At 41.5% G+C, this 23,711-nt stretch overlaps 1 protein-coding gene across 1 annotated transcript in view; it reads right to left on the reverse strand.

The window, feature by feature from the left end:
• The window catches only part of ndufa10 (NADH:ubiquinone oxidoreductase subunit A10), a 51,463-nt gene that overhangs the window by 8,930 nt on the left and 18,822 nt on the right, over window positions 1-23,711 (reverse strand). The window contains exons 6-8 of the mRNA XM_048598721.1: window positions 15,822-15,901; window positions 7,681-7,735; window positions 2,273-2,358 (exon numbers count right to left, since the gene is read on the reverse strand). Of these exons, the coding sequence (XP_048454678.1) occupies window positions 2,273-2,358; window positions 7,681-7,735; window positions 15,822-15,901 (221 nt within the window). The remainder of the gene's footprint in view (window positions 1-2,272; window positions 2,359-7,680; window positions 7,736-15,821; window positions 15,902-23,711) is intronic.

Consider the following 23,711-nt stretch of genomic DNA (forward strand, 5'->3'; position numbering starts at 1 on the left):
ATCAGACTCCTTAATACAGACTGGAGGGGGACAGGAAGGAGTAGAACGTACAAGTATATGAAAAGATAGACAGGGTAAGACCATACAATTTAACAGCCTGCCTCGGTCACAAAGCACCAAGCATCAGAACCTTCAAATGAAAGCCCCAAAATGTATTTCAGTGTAACGGTAAGTGGCCCTGTCCGTAATATCCTATGGTATTATTTTGAAGAAGAGATTTACCTTTGATCTGACACATACTTACCTCTCAATCAACACCATTCTTAAAAAAATCTGGTTAATATCACCTTATTATTTATGGGATCTTGCTATGGAAAACTTGACTGCCATGTTTCCTATATTATAGCCTTGATTGCACTCAAAAATATCACTTTGGATGGGAGGTGCTTTGCAGTGTCCTGAGATTGTGTAAGGTGCATTATAAAGGCAATTTTGTTTTCTTACACTGACACCAAGTACAAGTCCAATGCCAATCATTGCCTGGGATAGATTTCTTCCCACTCACTTCAACAAAGGACTCAATTCTCTGCTGCAATAGCACTGCAGAGAACACCCAGCAGAATGCGCTCTCTTCACACTGGTAAAATGTATCAACCTGTCTATCCTTTCTCTCATGCTCCGGCTCCCACTGATTCTTCTCAGATTGGTCTCCATTATCCAGCTCATCTGTTTCCATATTCAACTGATCATCTTACACCATTTCAGGTCAAGAAGATCCTTCTACCAAATACAATTTGCCTTCCCTGATTTTTAAAGGGACAATTCCCCTCTGTGACACCTGGTTCCATTCTCCCATCATCCCTAATATTGCTCTCCTCTCTCTGGCTCCTTCCAATTTTAATAACGAACCTACTTTGTTTTCTTAATTCAGGATCAGGGTGTTGCTGGCAAGGCAACTTGCCAATTATCTTAACGTGGTGGTGAGCCACCTTCTTAAACTGCTGGAGTTGATGCGTTGTAGGTAAAAAGCACTGTGCAGCTTCAGAGTCTTCCAAGATTTTGATAATGAAGAACTGTGATATAATTCCAAGTCAAGGTGGCCTGTGTATTTTGGAGGGAAAATTGCAAGTGGCAGTGTTCTGTTGCTCTTATACTACGAGGTGCTGGAGGTTGCAGGAGCTTTGGCAATTTGTCACTGTACGTCTTGAAGATGGTACATACTGCTGTCACTATTTTTCAGTGGAGGGAGCAAATGAGCTGCCAATCAAATAGGTTGCTTTGTCCTGGATGGTGTCAAGTTTCCTGAATGATACTTTAACTTATCTGTTCACTTCACAAATGCTGGCTGACCTGTTCAATGTTACACATGTTTTCTGGTCGTAAGGTGAGCTGGTCTATCAAACCTGCACTGTACAGTTATGGCAAAAATCATGTACCCATCCAGTGCAATACAGTTGCTCAAGTGCTCCCCACAAGAACTGAAATGGTCACAGGCAACCAAATATATGTTTAAGTAAACAGTTATTCATTATATCCACATATTTTTCAGTTGCCCTCACCTAACTACGATATGGTTCATAGCTGCCACACCAAATCCCTAAAAAGTAAAATTCTCCATTACACCATCATTAGCTGATTCAGTTGTCCCTGTAACTTGCGACAAGAATGCCAGGTCATAATGAGCTCCTTGACCCAGATTCCAACAACAGGAGCCAATGATCACATTTCAAAATAGAGCAGCTGGAGTAGGGTGAAACAGGTCTGGAGTGATTCAGAACAAGAGGCTTCTGTCAAGATAGGTAAAACATTATCCAAAGATAATAAGCATATGAGGAACAAAAGACTGTGTGTGGGACTGCCAACTGCGCGGCAGCAACAGATTTTCAGCACCCTATTCAAATGGAACACATGCTTTGCAGTACTCCCTCAGCTGAGCATCAGAAAATTATTTTTTAAAAGTTTACAACTCGTCTAAGCAGGCAATTTTTTCCACGAATGTCTATTTAGCATTTCACTGGAATCTGACAGCAGGCGTAAAAGCAGAACATTACATAAATGCACGGTGGATCTAAGAGCATTCACGAAGAGGAACAACAAGTTTGACATTTCAGATATGCACACTCAGCTAGAATCCAGCAGTTACTCAAACAGTATGCTGTCTCTCTCTTTTCACAGTTATTGATAGAGCTGCTGTACCTTTCCTGATTTTCATTGACTGTTCTTTCAGACATTCAAATTTAACTGCATCTTTGTAACATCTTGCGGCATTCTTAGCAGCACAGTGAGCTCCATATTCTGAATGGTACTAATATCTAGTGTAACATGTACTCACAGCTGTCTGAGTAAATGGAAGGAAACATCACTTTGCTCCAGCCATGGCCCTTTCTCCCACTTTAACAGTCTGACGTCCTCAGCAACCTGCAATTACAGCAGGAATAATTTGGTCTCAGATATCAGTCAAAGTTTATTTTTCTAATAGGAGAGTACAGAAATGTTTGATACCTGAAAATAACTTCATTACAAATGGTACAACCACACAAACGAATTGGCAACCTCCAAAGTGGCAGCCACATTTCAATAACAATTTAAATTTATATGATTCAGAGATAGTAGGAACTGCCTATGCTGGAGAATCTGAGATAAGGTGTAGAGCTGGATAAATACAGCAGGCCAAGCAGCATCAGAGGAGCAGGATTTTCTGAAGAAGGGTCCAGACCCTAAATGTCAGCTTTCCTGCTCCTCTGATGCTGCTTGGCTGCTGTGTTCATCCAGCTCTACACCTTGTTATCTTAAATTTATATATCACCTTTGATGTTGTAAAATGTTCCAAGAAAACGTAACATCAAGGTGATATTGGGGAAAGTACCAAAAAAACTCAAAGATAAGTTTCAAAAAAAGAGAGACAGAGATGTGGAGAGGTTTAGAGAGAGAATTTCTGAGTCAAAGGATCAAACAAACGATAATATGGTCTCCAATGGTGCAGCAATTGGGAAAATGCAGTGGTAACACTGTGGCGCCTGACTAATATTAATCCTCAGCCAACTACGTGTGAAAAAATTACGTGGCCATTCATCACATTGCTTGTGGGCTATCGATGGCCTACACATAGTGGCTTGACCTCAAGCCACTGCTGTAAAGCACTCAAATGTGCAGAGAATGCAACAGGTGTTATACAAGGGCAGATTTTCTCTCTCCTCTGTGCAATGCCCAGAACACCACTAGAGAAAGGACAAACCTTTAAAGTGCATTGTCAAAAGACATGATGAAATTGTGGCCCAGGTCCTTTCTTAGTCAATGTTTCAAGTCAAATCAAATTTCTCACCTGCGTATCGCTCAATAATGATAAAGGACAACACTTAAAACCCAAACAAAACAAACTAACCATGTTTAAAAAAAAAGTTACTCTCTTGGTTCTATTTGACCCAATATGACTGGTTATGGCTTAAATCTGAGGCTACCATAAAACGACTTTTGTACCTTATGCAAGAATCAGGTCTTACTGCAAAGATATAGTGGCTTTGGTGAGACCAGACCTGCAGTACTGTGTGCAGTCTTGGCCTCTGTACTTAAGGAAAGATATTCTTACAGAAGACACACCAAAAGTTAATTAGATTGATTCCAGGTAAAGTGGGCTCTGGGGGATAGTGGGGAGGTGTTGGGAGGTATTGGGAGTGGTGGATGAGTGGACCAAAGTCTCCCAGAGGTAACGGTCCCTGCAGGAGGCTGACAAGAGCGGGGAAGGGGAGTACGAGTCTGGTGGTGGCATCCCAGCAAAGGTGGCGGAAGTGGTGACTAATGATCCTTTAGACATGGATGCTGGTGGGAGGGTAGGTGAGGGACCCTTTCGCTGCTGCGGATGGGAAGGGAGGGAGTGAGGGCCAAAGTGCAGGAGATGGGTCAGACACGGGTTGGGGTCCTGACAACCGTGGTGATGGGGAGCCCTCAGTTGAGGAAGGTGGTGGACCTTTCGATGGCCCCCCTTTGTCAAAGGTAGCATCATCAGAACAGGTGTGGAGACGGAGGAACTGGGGGAATGGAACAGAATCTCAATAGGAGGCAGAGTGCGAGAATGTGCAGTTGATTGGTGGGTTTGTAGCAGATATTGGGTAGATGTATACTTACAAAGATATTTTCTATTGAATATTGAAGGATTGAGTTTTTTGAGGAAGTGATGAAGATGATTGATGAGGGGAAGGTAGTGGATGTTGTCTGCATGGACTTTACTGAAGCACTTGACAAGGCCCCTCTTAAATAGGCTAGTCCAGAAAACCAAATCACATGGAATCTATGGTGATATGGGAAGTTGGATACAAAATTGACCTTGTCACAGAAAACAGAGGGTAGTTGTGGAATGTTTTTCTGACTGGAGGTCTGTGACCAGTGGTGCTCCATCAGGAACAGTGCTGGGACCTCTGTTGTTTGTAACATACAAAAGTGATTTGGATGAAAATTATTTGTAAATTTAGAGATGACATGCAAGTTGGTGGAGTTGAGGGTAGTGAGGAAGGATATCGAAGGATGCAGCAAAATATAGATCAGCAGGAAAGTTGGACAGAGAAATGGCAGATGCAGTTTAAACTTGACAATGTGAGGTGATGCATTTTAAGAGGTCAAATGCAAGAGGAAAGTAAATAGCCTGACCCTTAGGAGCACTAAGATACAGAGAGATCTTAGGGTCCAAGTCCATAGCTCCCTGAAAGTGGCAAGAAGTGGATAAGGTGGTGAAGAAGGCAAATGGCATGCTTGCCTGCATTAGTCAGGGCATTGAGTGAGTATAAAAGTTGGCAAGTCATATTGCAACTGTACAAGACTTAGGTCAGGCAACATTCGGAGTACAGTGCGCAGTTCTGGTCACCACAACAGACAAAGGATGTGGATGCTTTGGAGAGGGTGAGAAAGAGGTTTACCAGGATGTTGCCTGGATTAGAGTGTATTAGCTATTAGGAAAGGTTAGACAAACCTGGATTGTTTTCACGACACCGGTGGAGGCTGAGGGTCGACCTGATAGAAGTATAAAAGATTATGAGAGGCATGGTTAAGGTGAAATGTCGGGGGCTCTTTCCCAGAGTAGCAATGTCAAATACTCGAGGGCAAAGGTTTATGGTGAAGGAGGAAATGTTTAAAGGAGATGTGAAAGGGAAGTTTGTTGTTTAGACATAGGATAGTAGGTGCCTGGAATCTCCTGCCAGGGGAGGTGGTAAAAACAGATATGGTAGCAAAGTTTAATGGGCATTTAGACAGACACATGATTCGGCAGAGAACAGAGGGATATGGACAATGTGCAAGCAAGAGGGGATTAGTTTAGAATAGAATCACGGTTGGCACAGACATGGTGGGCCGAAGGGCCTGTTCCTGTGCTGTATTGTTCTGTGTTATCTGGAAAGGAAGGAGATGTAGGGTTACAGGTAGTAGTGGGGAGAATGGTTAAGATGGACTGATCATTCAGGGAGCTGGTGCAGAGAAGGACAACCTGAATGGCCTCATCCACACTGCAACAATCCACAATTCAGTAACTTCTCTGATGTAGGCTCAAACCAGATTGCGTTCACTTAAAATTAAATAAACAGTGCTTGTGCAGGCCTATTCAGCTTGTTTATCCTGGCAAATGATAGCTTCAACAATGTATGGTATACTACTGAAAACCTCTCTGGGCAAACACAAAGTCCAGAACAAATAAGTTGACAGGCTTAGCTCAGTGCAGTTTGATTTATTTTATGTGAAATAACCAAGACAAAATGTGGAACATAATCCCTTTGATACTGGGATCAGAAATTATATTAGGTCAATTTGGACCAGTTGATGGTGAATTTAACCAACACACTCAGTACATAAGCATGGTATAAAATGATTTATTCCAGTTTTAACAATTCAAAATGCGTCACAAAAACCACAATCATGTTTTGATTAAAAATTTTAGAGGCATTACAAGTATTTTGAAGTCTGAAAAGGGGAAGGCATGCTCCAATAGTTATTGAAAAGAACTTTACTGTTTTTTTCATTCAAAGTTACATGTGACCCTGCCACAACATTGAAACACCCCTTATTACTGAAGAATATTAAAGGCTGTTTAATCCTGTGGCAGGTGTCTTGGTTGTTTCCTTTGTCTGTCCACACCTTTTTGCTCTCTGTCGCCAAGCTTTGTAACTCCCTATAAAGTGCACATTTTTATTGTTTACAGATGCCATGTATGACACATGACTAGATTGATGTAATCATGAAAAATTAGAGTTTGGGATTTTTCCCAAAGGTCCAATCTATGACTAGACAGTAGACTGCATTAACAAAACAAGTCTAACTTGCACTTAAACCTACTACCATGAACGAGCCTGTGCTGTCTGGGTTCAACAGCTTGCATGTAGCCACAAATAAAATTTTAGGTTGTCCTTTCATCAGGATTTCAAAACAATCCCATTTAAAATAAACAGGACAGACGTATTAATAGAACGAATAATTTACAGAAGCAAAAGGACATGAATGACACACTACAAATACCAACTTCACACTCCATAGGAACTGTTCTACACATTGAATCAGAATCTGAAATCCTTCCAGGTTTCCTTCAATACATTTTAAAGCTTAGAATTTTGTCAAATCATATACATTAAGATTATTAAATCATAGAATTCCCTTCAGTGTGAAAAGAGAACATTTGGCGCATTGAGTCTGCACCGACCCTTCAAAGAGCATCAGACCCAGCCTCCTACCCCTATTTACTATGGCCAATCCACCTAGCGGCCATATCCCTGGACATTATAGACAATTTAGCATGACCAATCCACCTAACCTGCACATCTTTGGATTGTGGGAGAAAACCGAAGCACCCAGCAGAAATGGGGAGCAAGCGCAAATTCCACACGGACAGACAGTCATCCAAGGCTAGAATTGAACCCGGGACCCTAGCGCTGTGAGATAGCAGTGCTAACCATTGAGACACCATGCCAAGAAATCAAAGTATCTAATGTAGTTTATCTGATAACACCAGGCACTTGCCCCATTCCCTCAGAACAATTAGTGTGAAGTGGTCAGGTTCTACTTTAATGCCAGGGAAAACAAAGTGAATTGGATGTGAATACAATGTAACAGATAGCATGCTGTACAATAAAGATGCAGTGTGCTTACTGTCCAACCTTTTGTATTAATTGTATATTCAAGCGGTGGACATTGACTGGGAATGTATTTGCTTTTTCAATAGGAATAGGCTGAAATTGTGGTTGTTGGATTTGGAAGTGCATCTTTGTCATGTGCATCTCTAAATAAAAATGTAAGCGTGTTATGATCAGCTGCTTGAATTAAATCATTCTGTCTTAAGACCTCAGCTCTGCGGTCAGGGATAGTAATAATATTGTGAGGGTCTTAGAAGAGGCAAGCACCCAGGTCAAAAAAAAATACAATTTCAAGGAGCCAGTCACATTCTTCAAAGTTGCTCATCTCCAAATCTACCTGCTCAACTTCCATAAAGGCCTGAAAGGAAGGGAATGTTCTAGAAATCACACGAATGAGGAGGGGAAGAGGAAAAGTGGCCCTAAAAAAGCAAAATTATCCACAATTAGATGACTGGAAAGGAAGAACAATGTGGAACTGGAGTCACAATCACAAGTGATGTTACAAATATAAGCTCTTCTTGTCCATCATTGCACAGAAACATATTCTACTAAATACAGAAACAGGATGGGTGAACACTCAGCAGCTGGCCAACATGGGACGTAACCTTTTAGAGGAAAGTTCCATCATCATTCTTACCTTCTCTACATCAGGAGCCTGGAATGTATTGTACAGCAGAATTTCAGATGTTTCACTAGAAGTAAGAAAGAAACAGAAGTGATTACTATTGTTTTGGCAATATCTGCTGCTCAGACTATCCAGTGTTTAAGGACAGATATCTCAGAAAAAGATGGAACCTCACATACAAATTATTGACTTCTAAAGAACAGCATGTTACATTCTCTGAATGAGAGAAGGTCATTAAACTTATAGACACCCTCTTCACTCATTACTATGAGTATTCAATCCTTTGTTAATAGGAGATGGAATAAGTATGATAGCAAGAATACTCTTGGAACTGAAGTTTTAGAATCCATAGGAGTAGAGTTAAGAAATAACAAAGAGATGACAACACTGGTGAGAGTAGCCCTTTGGCCCCCTAACAATAGCTGCTCTGCAAGACAAGTGAATAATGAGACAATTAGGGCAAGTTAAAGCAATAGGCAGTCGATTAATCATGAATTAGTTTAATCTTCATGTAGGCTGAGAAAATCAAATTGGCAGAAGTAGCCATGAGGAATAATTCATGGAGTGTCTTTGGCATTGTTATCTACAATACCTTGCAAATCTAACCAGGGACCAGGCTATTTTGGATCTGGTAAATGTGTAACTGAGGCAGGTTTAATAAATGATCTCAAAGTAAAAAGTATCTCCAGGGAAAAGTGGCCATAACAAGGTAGAATTTAGCATTCAGCTGGGGGGGGGGGGGGGGGGGTGGAGAGAGAAGAAGAGAGGAAATACTTCAGTCGGAAACAATCGTGCCAAACTTAAATAAGGATAAATTACATGGGAATGAGGGCAGAGTTGGCTGGCGTGGTCTGGGAAAGGAGTTTAGCAAAAAGGATGGTTGATGAACAATGGCAGATGTTTAAGAAAATAGCTCATGACTCACAAAGATATATCCTAGTGAGAAAGGGGAATTCAAGGAAGGGGATAAACCAACCATTCCAACCTTTCCTGGCTAACCAGGAATGTTGAGGATAACATCAAATTGAAAGAAAAGCATTTTGGCAAAGATTAGTGGAAAAATCAAAGGATTGGGCAAGTTTTAGCAGGCAACAAGAAATGGCCAATAAAAAAGGAAAAAAAATAAATTAAGGGAAACTAGCACGCAACATAAAAACAGTCAGTAAAAACTTCTTTAAATACATAAAAACGAAGAGCAAGGCAACAGAGTACATAGGCTCCTTAGAAAATAAAGCTGCGGAGATAATGGGGAAGCCAGTAAGCTGCTAAAGAGTTGAATAAATACTTTTCATCAGTCTTCACTGTAAAAGGACACTAATAGTATCATAATGTACTAACTGATGAAGGGGCTAAAAGGAGAGGCAGAAATTACACAACGCAAGAGAAAAGGTATGATGAAACTAATGGGACTAAATATCAACTTGACCGGTTGCACCAGAGGATTTTAAAGCTGCTAGACAGTGGATGCATTGGTTTTTAATCTTCTAGTAATCCCTAGATTCTGGAGAGGTTCCAGAGGATTGGAAAACTGCCAATGGAACACGTTTATTTAAAAAAGGAGAGCAAAAACAGATAACTATAGGCCCGTCAGCTTAACATCTCTCATGGTGAAAATGTTAACAAGTCTATTAAAAATACTGTAATATCACTGCATTTAGAAACACATAATATAATCAAGCAGAATCAGCATGGTTTCCTTAAGGGGAAATCATGTCTGACAAATGTATTACAGCGCTTTGAAGTAAGAAGGGTAGATAAAGGGGAACCAGTAAATGTAATATATTTGGATTTCTAAAACACATCTGATAAGGTACCACATACAATACTTAATAACAGCCCATGGTATGGGGATGGTATATTAGCATGAATAGAGAATTGATTACTAGTTAATAGAAGATAGAGATTTGGATAAAGGAGGCATTTTCCAGAGAGGTTAAACTGTAACTTGTGCAGCACCACAGGGATTAGCGTTGCAGTCATAATTACTTAATATGTAATAAATTACCTGGATCATGGAAGTGAATAAATGACTGCTAAGATTACAGATGACAAAAATAGATGTGAAAGCAAGTAGTGAGAATGACACAAGGAGTGCACAGAGGGATAAAGACAGGTTTAAGTATGTGTGCAAAAATTTGACAGATGGAATATAATGTGAGGAAATGTGAAGTTATGCACTTTGGCAGTTAGAGTGGAAAAGATGAATATCATTTAATTGGAGAAAGACAGCAGACAGCTACAGTACAGAGGAATTTGGAGGTCCTAGAGCTTGAATCATAAGTAGTTAGCATCAGCGAGTAATCGGGAAGACAAATGGAATGCTCGCCTTTATTATAAGTATCAGGATAAGGATGGGCAAGTTACGGTGTACCTTTATTGAACTTTAGTTAGGCCACACTTAGAACATTGCCTATAGTTCTGATCACCACACTACTAGAAGGATGTGGTTGCTTTGGAGCGGGTACAGAAAAGGTTTAATTGGATGTTGCCTGGTATGGGGGATTTTAGCTGCAATGAAAGGTTGGAAAAACTGGGCTTGTTTTCACTGAAACACGGGAGGTTGAGGGGTGACCCGATAGAAGATTGTGAATGGTATGGATAGAATGGAGAGTATGAAGCTTTTTCCCAGGGTGGAGGGATCAATTACCATGGGACACAGGCTCAAGGTGTGAGGGAGGGGGATGTTTAAAAGAGACGTGCGATGCAAGTTTTTCACACAGAGGGTAGTGAGTGCCTGGAACATGCTGCCAGAGGAGGTGGTGGAAGCAGACACAATAGCGGCATTCAAGAAGCACCTGGATGAATACACGAATAGGATAGGAATGGAGGGATTCAATTCCTCCAAGTGAAGACAGTTTAATATGGAAGGGCAGAATGTGTCAGCGCAGGCTTGGAAGGTCGAAGGGCCTGTTCCTGTGCTGTATTGTTCTTTGTTCAAAAAAGGAGTGAAGTATAAAACTAGGAAGGTGTTGCTAAAATTATACAAGGCACAAATCAGGCTAACACTTGGAACACTGAACAGTTTGGATCCCCTTATCTAACAAAAAATATACTGGCATTGGAGGCAGCCCTCACAAAGTTCACTCAGTTGATCCTGGGTAAGGAGGGATTTTCTTATGAGGGGAGATTGAGTAGGTACTCATTGGAGTTCAGGAGAGTCAGGGGTGACCTTATTAAAACATAATTTTCTTCAGGCACTTAACAGATGTAGAAGGATTGTTTCCCTATGGGAGAGTCTAGGATGAGAGGGCTTAATCCCAGAGTGAAGTGTGACCCATTTAATACGAGATGAAGTGGATTGCTTTTTCTCCTAAGAGGGCAGTGAATCTGGAACTTTGTGGTACAGAGGACTGTTAAAGATATTCAAGGTTCAGATGGACAGAATGTTAAACAGGTAAGGGAATCAAGGGTTATGAGGATGAGCCAGAAAAATGGAGTGGAGGATTATCAGATCAGCCACGATCCGAGTGGCAGAGCAGTCCTCGTAGGCAGGATCTACATCTAGGAAAGGTTAAATTAGGACATGGCCAAGACCAAGGTGAAAATTTTACAAAGGAAGCTTCAGGGCAAGCAGGGCTTAAGACCAACAGGCACGAGGATGGCCACTGAGCAGGTGTGTTGCAGTTTGGATGTCTGTTGACATGAGCTGAAATTAAGTGGTGGGTCTGGGTTGTGGGGGGTTGGGGATGGGGTTGGTGCTAGAAGCAATGAGGGAAGTAAAGATGACCACCAAACTTCCTTTGCTGTCTCCATATGAACTGACATTGTAAATGGTTCCCATACCTCAGGTTCTGTACTGTTCCCCTTTCCCCTTTTAAAAGGGTCAACCTCGCTCCAAAAATAAATGCCACAAATATCAGCTTGTTCAAAATTCTGCACTCATCCTATAAACACTGAATTAGCATTTAACTGATCTATACTGGCACTCCCATTCCTCAACAGAGTCCATTAAACTCTCCATATCTCCTCCCACTCAAACTCCACCATATCCTGAAACCTAATTACCCCAATCCTTCCCAAATGAGCCATTCCACAAAGTCTTAACTTTTTATTCATCCATGCACTCCACCTTTGGAGGCAGGAGCATGTTTTGTTACGGCTGTGTTTGTATTGGCCACACAGGCTCTTGGTCAAGCAGTGCATCAATTTTAAAATTCTCATCACAGCTTTCAAATCCCTCGATGATATGGCCCCTCTTTATGTGCTATTGCCTCCAGCCCCTCAAGCCTTGGAGATCTCTGCTCTCCTCTATTCTGGCCTCTTGAAAATCTCCAACTTTAATTGCTCCACAATTAGCAGTCATGTCCTCAATTGCCAATAACCCAAGATCCAGAATTTCCTCCTCAAACCGATCCACCTCTTCTCTCATTTTGAGGCATGCCTTACAACCTACCTCATCGGTTAAGGTTTTGGTCATCTGTCTTAATATCTCCGCTGTGGCTCAACATCTAATTGTGGTGTAACTCTCCTGTGAAGTGCCTTAGGATGTTATAACACATTAAAAGGTGTTATTTGAGACTCACCTTAGGTCATTCTTTTACACTGGAAGTGCTATACAATGGGAAACTGTTACTGTAAAATTCAATGTTTCCTAATCACAAAATCCATAACGTACCAAGTGCTTTATTTCAGGGAATGCACCTGGGTGTAAGTACACTGTAACTTTACTCAACACTGTTAACTCTACTCGACAGATGTGGTTAATTATGAGCTGAAAACATTTCATTAATGAGCTTTGGGAAATCTGGTCCAGCGCAAATCCCATTTCATAATAAAACAGTTTTGGCCAAATGTACGCATAAACGTTGCCTAAACAGCAACTTACAAGCGCAACCATCCAATGTGTTACAAATTATGTATACAACAGCCAAGCTCTTTTTATGTAAAAAAGAGAGTTCAGAAGTGGAATTTTATTTAAAACAGTCCTCTCCCGTTGCATTTACGTACAGACTCCCAGCAGTGCCTATCGCATGCACAATTATTGTTGTTGCCATTTTTGAAATCCATGTCACTTTTTCCAGAACAAATGCATCAATGTCTGGTGTTTTTTGGCTTTGCTGCAGGAGCAAACTTGTATGAAGTATCCTGCCCGACACTTTACTCAAATGTCACTAAAACAAATACAACTGATGCTATCTTAATGGATCTCTGTATCCGGAAAGGTCAGCTTTTACTCTTCCTTAAGCAAAACTCTGCAATTTTAAAGCCATATATCAAAACCGACAAACATTTGAAAAGGATCAAAATCGTATTTTAACTCACAAAAGGTTTTAAAGCATTTTCTGGGTTGGGTGCTGAGCCACATTTATTAGTGAGCTGAAAGGGAAGTCAGTGGACCTCTGGTTTTCCACATGCTAGCTACGGCCAAAGGCTGAGGAGGATGCTTGAAGAATTATTTCAAGGATGTCTGCAACCGAGACAAGGGGACCCAAAACATCAATTCCAGCAACTGGAACATACACTAATTGATGATCAAGAAATACGATGACATCTTCTGTCAGCTGGTGTGCGCTAGATATTTTCTAAACAACCCGTTCAGGGATATTTGTAAACAGCAGGTGGCCTCCTGGTCCAGAGGCAGGGTCGCTACCACTGTGCCACAAGAGCCGGTGGCTGCAACAGCTTGGTAACAGACACAGAGTAAACAACAACCCACAAACACCACCCAATAACCGCTTCATTAGAACTGCCTCCAGCAGATTCTGCCCTTCAGCTACCAGCAAGACTGCACCAGAAGAAGCTATCCAATTCCCAGCGGCTTTGATTTGATGCGTGCCCATCATCTTACACAAGAACACCAATTCCGAACAACAGTAATTTAAAGCTGATGAACAGTGGCTGGAAAGAAACAGTACATGGCGAAATACTCTCTTTCGCCCAGTACAATCCACACTCAAAATGCTACTGACTGCACAATCTGATCTGATATAATTTCGACTGGGAGACCAGCAAGACACAGCCTGTCAATAACACACTGCAGAGCAGACTCTGGGGTTAGGTCATGGTGGAGTCAGGAGAGAAGTAGGAAAATAGATTGTAAGGTGGCTACAAAATACGAAACAGAACACTGGGGTTGAAAGTATTTAGATTAAATGGCACTGGGAGCACTGTTGTTCACCGTTAAAAAAATTATTTGGACTCAAATTCAACGTAAGATTTCAAAATTTGAGATTGACACAAAATCAAGTTGTGGTATTGACAGGGAGGAGACTGCAACAAATGCAGGAAGACATGAATAAATGTGCAGAATAGCTATGTATTCAGCAAACTAGTTTCAAAATCAACAGAAGGTAATAGTGTTTGGTAAGAGAAATAAAGAGGGCAATGCTTCTTGGAAAACAAAAGTGACTAAATCATGGAGAAGAACAGGCAGGTGGAAATAGTTTAGTTTGGGATCATGTTTGTCATGGGCTGGCAAGACCAAAGGGTCTGTTTCCATGCTGAGAGACTCTATGGTACACATATGTGAATCATAATTTACCAACACAGGTTAATAAAGTCATCAAAATAAAAACCAAAGCAGTAGGACAGTTCATCTTTAGAAGGATAGAATTGAAAATCTGACAGGTTATGTCAAACTTGGAGAACTTTGGTTAAGCCATACTTATGGAATAGTGTGAACTGTTCTGGTCTCCCTCTTACAAAAAGAATGTTGGAGGAGGAGATTTATTTGGAAGATTCCGGAGCTGAGATATTACACTCAACATAAAAGATTGAATGGGCTTGGCTCATTCCTCTACGGAAATGAAACTGAGGGGGGTTGACATGATAAGGCCTTTAAGATTATGAAAGGGTTTGATAGGATAAGTGCAGAGAAGTGCCTACCACTTGTAGACAACGCCAGAAATGGGACGTACAACCAAGGAAGTCACCAACAAATCCGGTAGTGAACTCAGAAGAAACTTCTTTAAAACAAGAGAAAAGTGAAAAAGTACAACTCGCCAGCACAGGGAGCAGTCGAGGTGAATAGTTTAGATGCAAAGGAAAAGCTTGATAAACTTGAAGGAGAAAGGAATAGAAGGTTAAATCAGAGGAGATTCTGAGGCATGGTTTAATAATAAAAATAGAATCCCTACAGTATGGAAACAGGCCCTTTGGCCCAACAAGTCCACACCGACCCATTCCCCTATAACCCATCTAATCTATACATCCCTGAACACTACGGGCATTTTAGCATGGCCAATCCACCTAGCCTGCACATCTTTGGACTGAGAGAGGAAACCGGAGGACCCGGAGGAAACCCACGCAGGCACGGGGAGAATATGCAAACTCCACACAGACAATCACCCAAGGGGTGGAATCGAACCCAGGTCCCTGGTGCTGTAAGGCAGCAGTGCTAACCACTGAGCCATCGTGCCGCCCACCAGAGAATCCTTACAGTGTGGAAACAGGCCCTTCAGCCCAACAAGTCCACACTGAACCTCAGAGCATCCCACCCAGACCCATCCCCCTATAACCCACCTAATCCACACCTCCCTGAACACTACGGGCAATTTAGCATGGCCAATCCACCTAACCTGCACATCTTTGGACTGTGGGAGGAAACGGGAGCACCCAGAGGAAACCTACACAGACACGGGGAGAATGTGCAAACTCCACACAGACAGTCGCCCGAGGCTGGAATCGAACCCGGGTCCCTAGCACTGTGAGGTAGCAGTGCTAACCACTGTGCCACCGTGCCACCTAAGGGGTCTTCCACTTCTGATGGAAGCAAAGAGAAATTCCTTCTTTCAGAGGATTTGGTCTTCCCAAGATAGCCATGGAGGCAGAGTCACTGAATACTTTTTTAAGGCCGAAATAAATAGATTCTTGAAAAACTGAGTTAAATGGTATAGGGAATAGGCAGGAATGTGGAGCAGAGACCAGAAGCAGATAAGCCATGATCTTATCCAATGGCAGAGCACATTCAAAGAGCCAAGAGATCTACTCATGCTCTGAATTCATGTGATTAGGCGTACGTTGTTTGTTCCAGCTTTATACTGTTGCATTCTTGTTGATGTGTACCATAGCAACATGGACCAATTAGGCCATAAGGCTGGCTCGTACTGTAAATTCTTTGTAAAGACTATTGTATGATGATAGCACATTTGTTGAAAATTCATGACCACTTGTTTCACACAACAAAAATGAATAAGGAATTGAAGTGCACCTACCTGATCTCTGGAAGAAAAGACTTCTTGTACGCGTCCTCAACGCTCTGTAAGTAATCCGCAGAAACGTTTTGTTCGTAAGTCTGCAAAACAACACAGTTCATTTTGTGGATACACGTGAAAAATATCATTAACCAAAAAAAAGGGGGAGGTTATTAAACGGGGATGTTAAGGTAAGGGACAGATTTATCCCATCAGCCACTCACTATAATTTCAATGTTCCTCAGGAAACCAAGACGCGCTGAGAAAGGAATAGAAAACCTGCATTTGTAATAGCTCATTCAGAAATTACACCCTAAAAAGTATTAAAACGTACTGACAATTCCAGAAAAGATTGGGCCAGATTGTCCGTTGGGTAGCATTCTCACACAGGTCGTCACTCCTGTCTGCATTTCTGAGGAGATTCTGCTCAGGGCTCCTTCTGTTCTGACAGTTCTCTCATAGCGGAGAACAGTTAGAGTGCAGCAAGCCACAGCCGACCTTCACAAAGCAGTAAGCTGCTGCAATCTGAAATTGAAAAGTCCTGACAGCCAATCTGACGACTATTATAAAAAGGGCAAGTCCGTGAGGGGAGTGCAACGTCAGGCTGACGGGAGAGTTAGGTGGCAGATGGGTGGAGGGGGTAGGCTTCAGTTAGGGGTGGTGGTAGTTGCCCCTTGCACACTGGCAAGCTAAGTGTTTGTAGTAGCGTGGGGTGGGCTGGGCAATGGGACAGGCGGGGGTCAGTTCCAGTGGGCAGAGGGAAACGGATGGTCAGGTCCAGTGGATTGGGTTCAGCTCGGGTCAGGTCTGTAAGAGGTTGGTCAAGCACAAGCGGGAGGTTCAGCTGTGGATTGGGGCAGGGGTTCCAGCTTGGTGGTGGAGTGGTGCTGAATCCTGGGGCAAGGAGTGTAAGGGGTCTAGGGGCTGTGAGCGAGACAAGTATGGGGCCAGTTTAATATGTATTCAGGTGTTAGACTATGAATTTAAAGAGTCTCACTTTCCTGAGTAACTATTTGACTTGGTTTCATTAAAACCGTCCAAAGTCTCCAATTTTTATGGCGATCTTTGGAGGTTTCTAAGTGTGGAGGAATTTTGCAGTATAAAATTCAATTTCCCAGACAATTCCTTTGGACCGTGCTACGATGGAGATTCTGTCAGGTTCTCACGTGTAACTCCTATCTACACTAGAACAACAGCAGTCTGCCAGTGGAAAATCTGCCCCATACAGAGTAGGAGTAGACCACTGAGCTCACTCCAGCATTCAACATGCTCATGGCTAATACTCTATCTCAACAACATACTTGCGCTCTCTCTCTCATATCTGCTGACAGTCTTAGCCTCAAGGCATCTATTTGTTGCTTAAATATATTCTGTGACATAACCTCCACAGCTTTCTACGGTAGAGAATTCTACAGGTTTACCACTCCGAGTGAAGAAACATCTCATTTCAGTTTGAAATGGCACTCTGTATATCCTGAGGCAGTGATTGAGTGCCCAGCTTGGGGAAATAACATCCCTGCATCCTGTCTGTTGAGCCCTGTAAGAATTTTGTGTGTTTCAATGAAACCCATCTCCCATTCTTCTAAACCCCAGTGAATACAGGTCAAGTTGACTCAATCTCTCCTTTTACACAAGCTTACGATCCCAGGAATCAGTCCTATGAACCTTAGCAAAGAGGGAGGGCAGCAAAGTATACAATTTCTATGGCAAGAAGACTAAAACTGCACAAAAAACAGCAGGCATGGTCACAGCAAGGCAGTGTAGAGCTGCTTGTTTCAACCTGCACAAAGTCCCATTCACACCCCACCCCATGCTCTTCATCCAGCTACACCTTGATCGCTGAATACTAATTTTTCAAGTCCTTCTATGACTTCATTCCTTTCCACCTCTGCAATCCCATTCAGTCCCCACAACTCAGATGTCTACACTCCTCCAAATCTAGCCCCGATATGAATCATTCCAGGATGGCTGGTGTTCCTTCAGATGCCTAGATTCTGGAACTGCCTTTCTACACCTCTCCAACTTTCTTCCACCTTCTCCTCCTTTAAGGCGCTCCTTCAAACCTACCCCTATAAACCAACATCGCGCATCTCAATATTCCCTCATGTAGCTCTTTGTCAAATATTGTTTGATAACGCTCCTGTGAATCGTTCCTGGGGCTTAAAGATTTTAAAGTGACTTTGCAAATGCAAGTTGCTGCTGTTACAAATAAAGGTTTTAGGTTGGGATACTTCTCTCAGTAGGACCTGCTGCTGCCATCAGGCATGCAAACGTACCAGAATTTAGCATTACTTAAAAGAGAATCAGGAAGATAACCTCTAGCTTCTAGCTGACCGTAAAAGCACTGGTCCTCAGTCCAGGCCACATTATACTGGTTCTTAGTGAAATACACAAATAAATAACTCCTGACTCAGAACTGAGAAGGCAACTAAGTGTCCCATTCAATGGCAAATAAGAAACTCCCCTGACAAACATACCGCCACCTTATAAATATCTCCAGGTACCAATAGTATTGGCGACTAATCTGCGAGTAGACCCTCAGCATTGTGCTTGTGCACAGTCACACACACATGGAAATTATCACCACTTTCTCACTGTCACTGAGTGAAAATCTGGAACTCCCTCCATGACAGTGTGACAGCATTTTAGATGTACTTAGGATAACACACTGCAATGATCTCAAGAAGGTGGCTCACCACCGGCTTCTCAAGGCCAAATACAGTAGATTTAAGCAGCACCGGGTCAAAATATGCTGACCCAGCCAGCACACTCGCATCCCAAGAGAGAATACAGGTATTTCTGCTATAATGCATGTTTCGTTAACATAAATTGGCTGTAACGTGATTGATGAATACTGCACACAGTATGGATAATGCAAACTTTTTGCTGTGCAGGTGTAGCGATTTCCCTATAACGCGATTTTCTTTGGCAATTTTCTATTGCGTGAGGTCACGCAAGAACACAACTATCACGTTATAGGAGAAATACCTGTATATAAAGCTATTTTTCAATGGATAGACCAGACAATATGCTCTAGTTACAACAGATATTCTCTTATGAAAAAACCTGGCATTCTCAAGGCAGCCAGACAATCACTACATTTAACACAGTAAAGAAGCATGACCAAAAGACTGTACAAATGCCTGGCATGAGTCAGAGTCCAAATTGTTGTGTGGCAGCTCTCCAATAACTAAATGCAGAAGGTTGTATTCGATTATATCCTGGGGCTGATTTCATGTCAGTTCTTAGCCAGATTGCCACACAGACTCTGTAACAAGGAGTGCCACTTTCTGCAAAGTAGGTGGGTGGTTGCGTGGTTAACTAGGAAAACCAGCCCATCAGGTGTTTCAAGATTCCTTTTGTGCTCTCCACAATCAACTAGTTCAGCCAAAAGAAAATTAAAGCTAAGTTCAGATTTTTCATTTTCAAATGAAGTTTCCAAAGCCTTCTGACATGGTTGCAGCTGCTGTCTTTATGAAATGGTCAAGAAGTGGATACGTCTACTACATTTCCTCCCTATTGTTCCCTTCCTAAGGAAATGGAGTACTCTCACTCTCTGATACCAGTATCCCACACCTTCCTGACTTGGAATGTTTTGTGCCAGTATCCTGTACCTATTATTCCACTATAGTGCTGATGAAAGCAATAAAGGATGTGCAGGAAATTGTGGTTTGATCAAGACAAAACGTAAGTTCAACTACTGGAAAGAACTTAAAATAAACAATAGTACTTAACCTTCCAGCTGATGGTGGATATTTAAAGCAATTTATATATAGAAATCATCATTCATGCCTGTCCATTCTACACTCCATTGAAAAAATGGCCATTCCTTTGCAGTCAGTTGCTCATTAAGGATCATCAGTGCGCAACTTAAATGGTTAATTAGAAGAAATGGTTTGAGGTAGATAGACACATTGCACATCAGAAACCACTGCTCTTTGGTATTATTAAACTGGGCCATGGAGCATAATGTCATAGAGTCAAAGTCGTACAGTGTGGAAACAGAACCTTCGGTCCAACTCGTCCACACTGACATATGCTAAATTAATCTAGTCCCATTTACCAGCATTTGGCCTATATCCCTATGAACCCTTCCGATTCATGTACCCATCCAGATACCTTTTAAATGTTGTAATTGTACCAGCCTCCACCACTTCCTCTAGCAGCTCATTCCATATACACACACCACCCTCTGAAACGGGTGTCCCTTAGGTCCCTTTTAAATCTTTTCCCTATGCCCTCTAGTTTTGGACTCTCGTACCTGGGGGAAAGATCTCGGCTATTCACCCCATCCATGCCCCTCATGATTTACAAACCTCTGGAGGTGAGCTCCAAAACTGAGGGCTCTTTGAACTTCTTGAGACAATCACAAGGGCTCAATAACCAAGGAGTCAATAACAGGAATAAAAACTAAATTTGACTTTTTTGACCAGCTTGACAACACAATGAAACTCGGATCCCATTGATTTTTGTATTTAATTTTCAATACCGGTCAATCCATTGCGTGCCCTGAACTTTACATAGTCCCGAGTTTTTCACAAATGTCTTGCTAAGCTTCCATTCCTTTTAATGTCTACCTCCAAGTTCCAGGAAACCAGATTTGCTCAATGCAACTGTTCCAAGCCCGCTGTGATGTGTGACGTTTTGGCAAGAAGACAGCAGCTTACAAAAACAAGCCATGCCAGACAAATCACATTCAAATCTTATAATTCGCTCGCCACAATCAGCAACAGAGAGAACTAGTTTCTGGATGTGGTTAAGCTGTTGTGTTTAAGCAGAACAGGCTGTTTACTTTGCCTGCACGTACCACTCAAAAACCATTACTGCTGAACCATTTGCAATATAGCATGTTAAACTGTTTAGATTACACAATATCAAATCTCAAAAGGAAACAGAACTGTAGACTGCAATTAGTCAATAATAAACACCAATGCAAACTGGCATTGCCATTATGTCTCTAACAAGAGTCAAACATTCTAAGGGACTTCACTAGGAGCTAAAATTTATTCAACAGGGCAAGAGCGTGTTAGGGGCATCCACACACATGGTCAAAGTGGTAGACATTGAGAATAGTGAGAGGCAACAAGATGGAGAGCATCCCAGAAAGCAGGGTCAAGACACCAGAAAGCTCTGCTACCTGACAGACAGGGCAAAATTATAACAGGAACAGAAAAATATACAGTGGACTAATTTGCCATCAATCAATTTTGAATTTGATGCATGAAGAACAGACAGCCAATTGAAATTGGTAAGGACAAATGTAACTGGGTCAGATTTTGTTCAACAGCCTCCTACAAACATCTTTGGGCTGTTTTATGATCTTGAAAGTGCTTTAGAAATGTGAGTTATGAGTTTATACTGGATAGAAGTCAGAAAGCCAGGAAAAAAAAAATTGAGAAAATAGTATTGTCAGAAGGTGAGATGGAGATGATTTGATGACAAATTGAAGTAAGACTGTAGAGACAAAACTGGGGAGTGATGAATAGACCATGAGGTCCTCAACTCAATGCAAGCTTAGAGAGGGCATGTATGTTGATTTCTGGCTGAACAAGCAGCCAAGGAAAGTGATGGAAATGGTGGCACAGCCAGTGCGGAGGGAGGGGTTGAGAGTGAAACTGCACTGATTTTGGTGGGAGGCAAACATGATCAAATGTAACAGTAGAGAGGCAGAGCTGGATATTGTCAGTGAACAGAAGCTAAACAGAGCCCAAGGGATTCTGACCATAGCTGAAGAAGACTTTTTTCTGGTTTCTTTCACCTTGAAATGATCGGAAAGGCTAAGACTCAATGAATGATGTTCACTACCTGTTCCATTTTTCTGAGTGATTTCAATATATCCACCAGTTGTACAGATTTTGATTGCCAAGGGAATCAAAGCCTTTTGGGGGCAGACAGAAAAGTGGAGTTCAGGCTACAATTGTGAACTTATTCAGCTGTGGAGGCAGCAAAAACTCTAAAATGGTCTATTGCTGAACTTTTTGTTCTTGTTAATGCACATACATGATTTTGTTTTGTTTTATGCAACTGTACATCCACATGTTATGAACAAATAGAGACAAAAAAACTTGTAAAAAAAGAGTTTCCCAACAACTGACAGAAGCAACCAAAAGGATAAGATTGCACATTCCATAACTTTTTTTGTAACAAATAAGCTAAAATCAACTCAAACAGTACTTAATAACTAGATAATATACCAAATTAAAGGTAAAGTTACTTTCACATGAATTTACACAACCGAGATTAATCTCACATCTCTTCTAGCTCTGCACTTCTATGCGGTAATACAAGCTACTCCTAGCTTTCCAGCAGGCTCACTTCACCCTACTTTACTACACAGAATTTTCCAGTGTCCTTCAAAAATCATTCCACTCAGCCTAAGTATTCCAGAACCAAACTTCACCAGAAAGGTCCACTCTGGTGCCTCCTCATTCCTTAAATTTCCAGGAACCCCAGTTTGGCCCTCTTCGAAGAGAGAGCCAGCTCTCACCAACCCTTCCTGCTTGGTTAAACACAGACTTTTCTTTGTCCTTCTCAGCAGTAGCTGCTTCTGTCTCCCACTTTCTCTCCGTTTCCAAAATGCTGTTGTCTTTTATTCCATGTCAAAGTGTGAAAGCACTTGATTTTCAATAGGTTTTGGTTGGGTTTCTTTTCCCCAACAACCAGATTACATGGGTATAAATGTTTAGTACTGTTAAGAACAGGGATAAGAGAGAACTGAAACCCTCTTCTGTTAAAACTCAATGTGTGGATAAATTTAATAGCCAACAACAAGCCTTTTACAGGTTAAAATGAAAGGTCATAGAATTTCAGGGTAAACAGATGGATAAACAAAGTATGTCACTATTCACTTATACAAATGTTTTGAGAAAGGTAGTGAAAAAGAATAGTGCACGTATCCAACAAACAAAAAAATAGTTTATAATTCATATGGTAGAAACATTGGTTTCAGTCTCCAGTTCTTGAGGCATAGATTTCTGCAGCTGTTGAGTTTGAGCATCCTTTTCGAACAGCACTTGGAGATCAGACAGAAAAACCAACATGACTGCCATATCACAGTGTTTATCTCAATCATTTTTCCAATGTTGAACTTCCTCCCTAAACCAATTCAAAAGCACTTTAGGGGTTGTGAAGTGCTTTGGAAAGTCAGGAAAGGTGTTCTATAAAAAGCAAGTCTCTCTTCCTTGTTATCTTCCTTCTGGGTGTTGAAAACTTACCAAGAGGAGACCCATCTGTTCCAGAGATGTACAAAACTCTCCCCGAACAGGTTTGCTTAGAAAATAGTTTTTTCAGACTTCTGCATTAACTCTCATACTCAGTATCCACAATCTCCTCTATGAGGTGCTCAAGATTTTTACAGTGGTAAATGCACTATACAAATCAAGTAGTTTATGGGGATACTAAAATCTGCTGATACATTGAAAAGCAGTTGCCTTTCCTATCCAAACACTGAAATCACAGCAACTAATTTCAGCATTAAAATAATGGAAGCAATTGACCTATAGTAGCATTTCATGGTTGTTCTATATGCACTGTGGAATTGCATAACATTTGCGCACTGATAAACATGCTGCATTTGAGTACTCAGGCAAAATGCAAGACCAGGTGCTCTGTACCAGCCAATTGTTGCAAATAATTTAACCATTTAAACCTGGAAATCTTGTGGGAAGGGGACAATGATCAGCCAACAGTAGACCACTAAGATGATCACTCGGTATCAGCCATGATCTTTTCATCATTAAACTGGGTGATGCCATATCTTTCAGCTTCCCAATCTCAGCATTAGTAATCTACGTGCTGTTAATCATAATGTTTGTATCTATTAATATCCAATTAAACTGAGGTGAAAGACCAGATGCTATTCTTCAAGCTCCTGACACTGCTGGAGGCACACAACGATCAGTGGGAGCAAAA

Source organism: Rhincodon typus, chromosome 7 (assembly GCF_021869965.1).
Source record: "Rhincodon typus isolate 14 chromosome 7, sRhiTyp1.1, whole genome shotgun sequence".
Lineage (NCBI taxonomy): Eukaryota > Metazoa > Chordata > Chondrichthyes > Orectolobiformes > Rhincodontidae > Rhincodon > Rhincodon typus.